We start from the raw sequence: 9,040 nt of genomic DNA, 5'->3' as shown, positions 1-9,040 counted from the left end.
TTCCTTCCAGAAAGCTTTTGTCTTTAAGAATTTTGCATATATTACTCCATTCTCTCCTAGCCTTTAAGGTTTCTGCTGAGAAATCTGCTGAAAGCCCAATAGAGGTTCCTTCATTTTCTTCTGCCTTGCTGCCCTTAATACTTTTTTTTTGTCATTGACTTTTGGTAGTTTTTTTTATTATATGTCTTGGAGAAGGTCTTCTTTGCATTGATGTCATTAGGATTTTTATTGGCTTCAAGAACTTGTAAATCCAGTGTCTTCCCCTGGTTTGAGAAGTTCTCAGCTATTATTTCTCTGAACAAACTCTCTGCTCCTTTCTCCCTGCCTTTTCCCTCTGGAATACCTACTAACCTTATGTTACTTTCTCTAACTAAGTCAGATATTTCTCAAAGAATTTCTTCATTTATAAAAATCTTAGTTCTCAAACCTCTTCCATCTGAAGACTTTCTAGATTTCTTTCTTCTAATTCAGTAATTCTGTCCTCTGTATGATCTGCTCTATTTTTTATGGTTTCTGCATTATTTTTCATCTTATTAATTGTGTTCTTAATATCCAAGATTTCTGTATAGGTTTTTTTAAGGGCTCCAATCTCTTTGGGAAGTATTCCTTCTGCTCACTAATTTTAATCCTAAGCTCAGTGAACTTTCTGTGAGGTAACTCATTGAAGTTCTTTATGACAGCTATTTTGAATTCTCTGTCATTTAGATTGTAATCTCCTGTTTGGTTTGTAAACTTCAGGTTTGCTCTCTGGAGACGTGTCATTTTCCTTCTGCTCTGGAGTGTTACAGTAGTTCTTCATGGTGTTCTATGAATTGATCCTCTGTCGGTGTGTCTTTGGTGGAATCAAGTCACAGATTCCGCCTGCCACAGCTGGGGCCATGAAGGAGCTGTGCTTTCTGACCCTGCCCTGTCCAGTGGTATTTGTGCCAGTCAAGGCACTCTGCATTCACACAAGCTGGCTGCAGCTGTTTAGTGATTTGCACTTGTGAGGGTGGGGCACCTTTGCCTCGGCCAGCACTGAGCTCAAAGGACAGGGTGCCTTTTCGGGGATGGAGCCATCACCACTCGGTGGGGAGTGTTCACACGAGTGGGGCCACTGCAGCACAGTGGCCACTCCTGTGGGACGGGCTACCACTCCAAAAGCATTGTTTGTGGGCTGGGCTGCTCCCACCTCTGCTCACAGTTGCACTGTCCACTATGTGAGGACCTAGGACCTGGATCGCTACTGCTGGGCCAGGGGAGATGGCCACTCCCCTTGTTCCATTGCTTCCCAGGGACCCACTCCCCCCACCTTCAGATACAAGGCTGCATGGATCTCTCAGGTGTCCTGTTGTGCTTTGTAGGGAGTCCTCTGTTGGTTAATGAATGTCCTTTTAGTTGTAACTTAGAGGGGAGAGACAAAGGGAACAACTCAGTCCACCATGATGCTGACCTCACCTCAAAGGACAAATCAAAAGTAAAATTAAAGTATTTGTAAAATCAAATGGAATTAAAATATTACATAGGAAAACAGATGAGATACAGTGAAAGACAAACTTACAGGAAAATTTGTGACTCAAAAGGCTTATGTTACGGAAAACAAGGGTGAAAATAAATCAGCGAATAATCCACCTAAAAATATTAGAAAACAATAGTAAATTATACCAAAAAAGTGAACGGGAGAAAAGTTTAGAGAAAGAGCAAACAAATTAATTGAACATAAAATTCAGTAGAGTGTAATAACTAAGCCAACAGTTACTTGAAAAGGCTGCTAACACAGATAATACTCCAATGAAATAGATCAGAAAACAAGACAGTGTTTCCAGCCTTTTTGAACATTATAAACTCCCTCAGGGGCTTTTTAAACACTTTTGTCCTTGTAGCCACCATGAAATTCTAATACCAGAAATTTGTTTTATATCTCTTTGTGTACCGTGCTTCATACTTAAGAACAGTAAGTATAATTTCCACCCTTTTGGCCACGTCCTCCCTGTTGTGAACACATAGAATGAGAAAACACACAATTAAGTGATAATAAGAGTTAACAGAAGATACAACTACAGATAGAGCAGAGATATAAAAATCAAACATAATCTGGACAACTTTATATGAATATGTGAGAACAAATGTCCAAATAACTAGAAAAATATGTTACCTAAGATGACTGATAATGGAAGTGGAAGCACTGAATAAACACCTGTGTTAACCTGCTCAAGCTGCCATGACAAGGAGTCACAGGCTGGGGCTCCTGAAACAGAAATGGACTTTCTCACCGTTCTGGAGGCCAGGAGTCCCAGCCAAGGTGCCAGCAGGGTGGTTTTCCGATGCGGCCTCTCTCCTGGCTCGCAGACAGCTGCCTTCCTGCTGTGTCCTCACACAGCCTTTCCTATGCCTGTGGAAAAACAGCTCCTGTGTCTCTTTCTCTTTTTATAAGGACACCAGTCCATGGGATTAGGGCCCCACCCTTAACTGCCTCCTGAAAGGCCCCATCTCCATATTCAGTCACATTACAGGTTAGGGCTTCAAAATATGAATGGTGGGCACAATTCTGTCCATAACATTCAGTAAATATTAAATGAATGGTATGAGGGATTTAAAGACTTCCCACAAAGAAAACACCAGGCACAGATGGTATCGTACGAAATAGTCAAGGAGCAGAGTGACGGGATAATGTTCACAGTCTTTCCAAGGAGAAAGAAAGTGAAACACCCCCAAGTGCATATTATGAGGCTATTATTACCTAATATCAAAAACAGATGAGGACAGCAAAACAACAGAAAATTGCACTCCAGCCTCCCTCATGATCGTAGGCAAAAAAAATTCTAAACTAATAGTAAACTCAATCCAGCAGCGATTAAAAGAATTATTATGGCCAAGATGGGTTTATTTATAAAATGTTAAAATTGGTTTTATGTGCCTTAAGGTAATCAACCATATTAATAGATTACTGGAAAAAATATATATTCATCTCAAAATCTGGAGAAAAAGGATTTAGATAAAATTCAACATTCATTCATGATTTGTAGCAAACCAAGAACAGTATTGAAACACTCTAATCTGGCAAAGGATTTCTAAAAAAAACCTTCAATAATATCAACCTCAATGGTGATGTGTTAGAAGCATTCTCTTTAAGATCAAGAATGCCTCCATCAAGCTTCTGGTCAACACATCATCGGAGAACTGCTCAGCACAATGATTTTGGTTTTTGTTTAATTTTGCATAGAAACCCAAATGCCTCTGAAGATACAATTTTAGAACAACACAGTTTTTAGCAAGGTGTGTGAATCTATCAATAAATAAATACATTTCTTAATGACAGGAATCAACAATCTAAAAACTTTATTTTTAAAATGCTACTTACTATAGCAGCAAAAATATAGGGTATTGAGGGAAGGCGCTTGACAAAAGTGGTAGAGATCTTCATAGAGAAATTTATACAAACGGCACTGACAAAGATTTAAATAAGCGGAGACGTTGGCACGTTCACTGACAGGAAGAGGCCAGACTGCAGTTTTCAGATCCCTGTAAATGTATCTACATATTTAATGTTATCGTAAAATCAAATACTGAGAGGGTTTGGGGGGCCAGGATGTGCTGCTGCTAGAACTTTCATGAAAGTGCTAATGGGTTTTCCATGGAGCAGACAAGCCAGCCCCACTGACTCTCTGAATTTCTGGACACAGAGCCTGCGGGCAGAGCACAACGGTTCGTGTTTTGTGTCCCTAATTTGGGGGGTTCGTTTCACAGCAGAGGAGAACGGAAATGTCCCTCATTCACAAAGGACTCGGGCACCCTCGCACGACCTCCTTCCCCTTCTGGATCCTTCCACCCCTTGGGTGACTGCAGTATTCACACGAATGGCCTTCCCGCACACGAGACTGCCCGCTCCCTGACCTCCTCTCCCACGGTGCTGGCCTCAGCTCGGCCCTTAGCGGCCCCCGTCAGTTTACAGAAAGGCGGGGTTTCTGGGGGACGCCAACGGCCACCTGTGAGGGTTTGGGATAAGGGAGCAACGGAGGCCCGTCTACCCCGCCAGAGATCCCATGACCGCCGCCTGGGGTTGTCAACTGGCAGGACTCTGAGCAGAGCTGCAGGTCACAAAGTCACCATGCCAACCTTGCTGTCCATCACGACGACCGGACACTCTGCGTCCGCGGATGTCGTGGGGCCTCGGCCCAGACCCGCTTCGCCTCCTCGGAGCGGAGGAGGGACTAGGTGGAGTTCACGCGCGCCGCCCTGGGCACAGGGCGGGAGGGGCCGAGCCCTGAGCACAGGTGGAGGCGGCGGAGGCAGAGGCAGAGACCTGAGGTGGCCTGGAGTGGGGCCTGAGGTGGCTGGGGTCGTCGGTGCTAATCCCACCCCAGCACCCAGAGAGACGGGGCCTCGGGAGCGGCCTTGAAAATGGGGAGCAGGGGTCCCCGGGTGCCAGGCCCCGTTCTCTTCCTGCTGCTGCTGCTGCTGCCGCCACCTCCACTGCAGAGCACAGAGAGCTTCCCGTCCCGCGTCCCAGGCAACAGAGACTTCCACCGAAAGGCAGGGCGCCGGAGGAGGGATGTGAACGAGTGGAAAACCTGCAATGGCGTCTTCGACATCTACTTCATTTTGGACGCGTGAGTGACCAGCTACCCCGGCCCAGGGTGCTCCTCAGGGCGCCTCGGTCTTTAGAGGTCCTGCTGGCAGGGAGTGGCCCAAAAGTGCCCCAGCCTCTGAGAGATGGGAGGCAGGATGGTCAGGAGGGGACCCAAGGAACAGAGCCCTCTGGCCTCCTTGTCCTAAGGCAGAGGAATGACCCAGTCGTTTGGCCCCGGGGCTGTGTCATTTGGGAAGGAAGAACGGCTAGCTGAGGGTTTCTGGATGGCTCCCCGGCCCTCCATCCCCGGGCCTGGATCTGGGAGCGCCTGCCCATAACAGCCAAGGGGCCATGGCATGGAGCCGCCTTCTCAGCATGGGTCCTGGCTCCCGAGGGCCGCGGTTGGGTTTGGGTTTGCTTGGTTGGTTTGGTGTTTCCCCCAGATGGCATGTGTGTTTTCCTGCCCAGAGAGACCCCCGTGTGGTCTCTTGGGCCTCGTCACAGTGTCACTGCTCAGAGGGTCCTTGGCTTTGCTGCTTCTGAGTGATTTGCTTCTCTCCTCGACAACCTGGGCCCCCGTGACAGTGTGTGTGCACTTTCCCAGCGGTTTGGTCTGTGTGGCTTGGCCCTGGGAAAGCTGGGCTGTGCCTTAGGCAGCTCTGGCCCTCACAGAAGGAAGCTGGGGGTCTTCAGGCTTGGAGGGAGTGCCTTGGTTCCAGTTTCAACCCCTGGCGGCTGAGAATAAACTTCACTTCTTCAGTAGTCACAGTGGCATGACTGTCAGCATGGTTGAGGACGTCCCGGTTGATAAAGCTCTTGCAGTGATCTCCTGTCGTCCTCCCAACAGTCCCGGGTGTAGGGTCGGGAGGTGTTTGGATGTGGGATCTCCTGGAACGGGGGGCTCCTCAGATGGGAGGAAGGAGCCCAGAGGCTGGTGGTGACAGGACTCCATCTTCCTGGGCTGTGCTCATCCGCATTCCTGGCTGTGTGGCCTCTGATCCTCTTGTTCTCCATGGAGACTGATGTTGGGGGGATGGGTGCCCAGCCCACAGCTTCTAACAAGCCCTCGAGCTGGGAGCCACGCTGGACCTGGAAGAGAAGTTCCTCCTCACTGTGGAGTGGGGGTCCTGAGATGCCCTGGGCAGATCTTGTCTGGTTGGTCCTCAGCACAGCCCAGGGCAGTGGTGATTGGTCTCTTGGGCCTTGGGGTTGGGGCATGGTGGGCACTGTGGGGGCTGTCAGCCTCTTTTGGTCAGTCTTCCCAGAGAGTGGCAGTGAGTGCACAGGGTCCTCTCAGCTGCCATGCTGTCACACCGCCCCTGCCCACAGCCCTAGTCTCTGCTCTTTGGCCCAGAGTGGGCACAGCCCAGCACTGGGATGGATGGGGGGCGGTGCTCTGGGCACAGGAGGGGATGTGAGCTAATGTTGACTGAGCACTTCTAGGTTCCAGGGGTGTGCTGAACACTTCGACCTCCCACAGATTCAGGGAGTAGGTTCTACTTCCCTCTTTCAGGGTGATGAAACTGAGGCTGGCGGGGCTACTGAATTGCTCAATGTGGATCAAACGGTTGCTGGAAAACATTAGAAGGTGGGAGGCTGCTCTCCTTGCCACTCTCCAAGGAGGGCCTGAGTTCAGAGGACTAGAAAGGGGCCATTCCAAAGACGTGGCCGTGTTTCCTAGATGAGAAGGTGAGGGGCTCAGGTGGGGTGTTTTTTGCTTAGAGGAGGTGTGTCATTGGCTGGTGTAAAAGGATCCCTGTTGAACGTCACAAGGGCATAGCGTGCCAGGGGACCAGTGACGTGGCTGCTGAGGGAGCCAGGAGGAGATGAGGGTGGTGTGGACCAGGGGGTAGGAGTGGAGATGGTGAGTGGCCAGAGTCTGGATCTGTTTGGAAGGTGAGGTCACAGGATTCCAGACAGATTGGATGGGCGAGGCCAGGTGTGGCCCTGGATGGGGTAAGGGTCAGGGAGGACAGCAGCTTCATCGCTGTGTTCTTCCTCACAACTGTGGGGAAACGTCATTGCCCCTATTTACACACAAGGGAAAGAGGCCACTCAGAGCCAGCGAATGACCCACCAGAGTCCTCAGGATGGCATGGAGCCAGAATGGAAGCTCTGGAAAGTCTGATTGCAAAGCCCATTCCACAGACTCCAAGGCTGGGTGGGTGTCTGAGAATCTTGGAGGATAAACATTCTGTCACCTGCAGGGGGTCTTGAGTGGTTTGCTCCCAGCTTATTCAGTAGTTCATGATCCGTTTGTCCCTTCAGTAGACTGAACAGCATGAAAACGAGTGAACCCTCCCATGTGCCTGCAGTATAGGCTGGTGGCCACTGAGGGCCAGGGAGCTCCAGGCTGGGGGAATGGCCTGTGCCAAGTCCTAGCAATGAGGCCCTCAGGGGATCCCAGAGGATCCGAGTGTGAGGAGGGAGGGGGAGAAGGGAGGAGGAAGACGGAGGGAGATAAGCCGATGGTGGGTCCCTGGGCCCACACAGGAGATGTGTTCTTTACCTCAAGGGCATTTTGCGGTCAGTGAAAGAAAGGCTTCTCTCAGAGGAAAGATGGATCAGATCTGTGTTTTCCAAAGTGGCCCTTGGCTGCCTTGGGGAGGATGGATTGGAAGGGGGAGGATGGAAGCAGCAGCTGGAATGAAAATGGGAAGGATGATAGAGCTCCCAGGAGCCCTGGGCAGGTGTGTGCAATGAGAGGAGAATGGGGCGACAGACCCCAGGGGAGCTCCCACCTGATCAACACGGGTGGAGGAAGAGGGTTGGTGTAAAGGAGAGAAGCAGAGCTTCATGCCATCCATGCCAGGGACGTGGTGGCTGTGGGCAGTGTCACTCTGCGTGCTATGGGGATGAGAGAGGGTCTCACAGCCGCCATTCCTGGTATTAAAAAATAAACTGAGGCACGTTATAATTCTTAAGAATTTATGTGGGACTACATGGATCTGACTTGGTTGATTTGGGTTGTTAGGAACACTCTACCTACACGATCCAGGGGCAAGGTTTTTATACAGAAGAAAAACAAAGTGGTTATTTGAATGGTTATGTTTAAGCATTTGTCTTATCTGGGAAAGCCTATTTTGCTCTTTGTGATGGGTTTGCTTACTGAGGCTAGCAAGGCATTAGAGCCACCTCAGTTAGTGGCCTCTTTGTTTAAATACTAGAACAATTCCCCCTCTTGTTCCTCCTCCCCTACGTGAGAGATTGACCAACAATTTGGTATGAGCACTGCTCTCAGTTACCGTTAGGGTTAAGTTGTTCTTGTGTCATGTTCTTGTCTTGAAACTTGTAGGTTATGATGTGAAGTCCTTGGAAGAATTGTTTGGCTTTTCATCTCCTGTCGATCTCATTTCTGTCTCTCCAAGTGCGATGAGACCATCTGACGTACTGCTGATGGCTGTGAACGTGTAGTTAAGACCCTTGGGAGAACACACTGCGACAGGGAGACTACAGTGTTGACTATCCAGAGGAAAATACCGACAGAATGAATGATGTTCCTTAGCCAGGGCCCTGCGAACCAACCCAGTTGAATCAGATAAATCAAGGAATGTGCTTGAAGAGACATCAACTGGTTTTAGCCAAGTGGCTGGTTAATTTTTTATATTTGAGTTTCTTCAACATCAGACGTGTCGATTCAGGTACTGCAGAAGGTGATTGCTGTGCACAGACTCCTCCTTTTTCAGACTACAATTAATCTAAAGCAATTCTATAACCTAAACCCACCCTGGTGGCTTAAAATAATCCTTATGCCAAAGGGCCATATTTGGGGGTGGCCTGTTTTGCTCCCCTTCATTCACCACCTTGAAATTTCCCAAGAAGCTTTATAGTGTAGAAGTTGAGTTGGTACATTACCCCATCTCATGGAACCTGTCACTTAGTCCTGAAGATAGTTCAGTTTAGTTAATCAGCTGTGTGTCATTTCAGGAGGCAGTGTTACAGGTAGTCTCCCAAAGTTAGGCCTGTATGATTTGAGCAGTCAGTCATTTAATAGGAGGCATTTCTGTGGAAAGAAAAGAAGGTCAATGGTTGAAGGAGACGACGAATCACTTTCTGAGTCTAGAAGGCAGCCAGTTGAGAAGACTTGAGATATCCGACTCCGAGATGTTGGATTCGAAGGATCTTTGTAGTTGGAGGGGCTCTGGTGATGCATTTGGGTGTTTAAGTGAACTTTCTGTGTGGCCCACCCGGCAACAGGCACAAAGGTTGTCTGTGCGTGAGCATTGTGGTGACATCTCTGCAGTGCATATCAAGTTGTCCAGCCTCAGTTTGCAGGGCTTTGGGAAAAGGGCAGATCTTGTCCTTGGTGACTCCAAGTCAGAAGGGTGGAAGAATATTGGAAATGTTAATTTGGAGAGTTGTAACCAGATATTGGAGGAAACTAGAAGAATTTAGGATCAAGTCCATTTTACAAGTAGATAAGAAAACCTCAAAGACAGTGAGCAGGAGTAGAATCTGATACCCATAAGGGCGTGTTCCAGTTTTCTACTG

At 48.6% G+C, this 9,040-nt stretch overlaps 1 protein-coding gene across 3 annotated transcripts in view; it reads left to right on the top strand.

The window, feature by feature from the left end:
* The first annotated feature begins 3,930 nt into the window (after window positions 1-3,930).
* The window catches only part of LOC103557660 (anthrax toxin receptor-like), a 43,200-nt gene continuing 38,090 nt past the window's right edge, over window positions 3,931-9,040 (top strand). For 2 of the 3 annotated variants that reach the window (XR_011539193.1, XM_070616170.1), the window contains exon 1: window positions 3,931-4,589. Coding sequence is in view for 2 of the 3 variants with exons in the window: in XM_070616170.1 (XP_070472271.1) it covers window positions 4,381-4,589 (209 nt within the window). In the remaining variant the exon portion in view is untranslated. The remainder of the gene's footprint in view (window positions 4,590-9,040) is intronic. The other variant, XM_070616181.1, reaches the window with a different exon arrangement.

This window comes from Equus przewalskii, chromosome 1 (genome assembly GCF_037783145.1).
Source record: "Equus przewalskii isolate Varuska chromosome 1, EquPr2, whole genome shotgun sequence".
In the NCBI taxonomy this organism is placed as follows: domain Eukaryota; kingdom Metazoa; phylum Chordata; class Mammalia; order Perissodactyla; family Equidae; genus Equus; species Equus przewalskii.
This window is presented reverse-complemented; position numbering and strand designations above follow the sequence as displayed.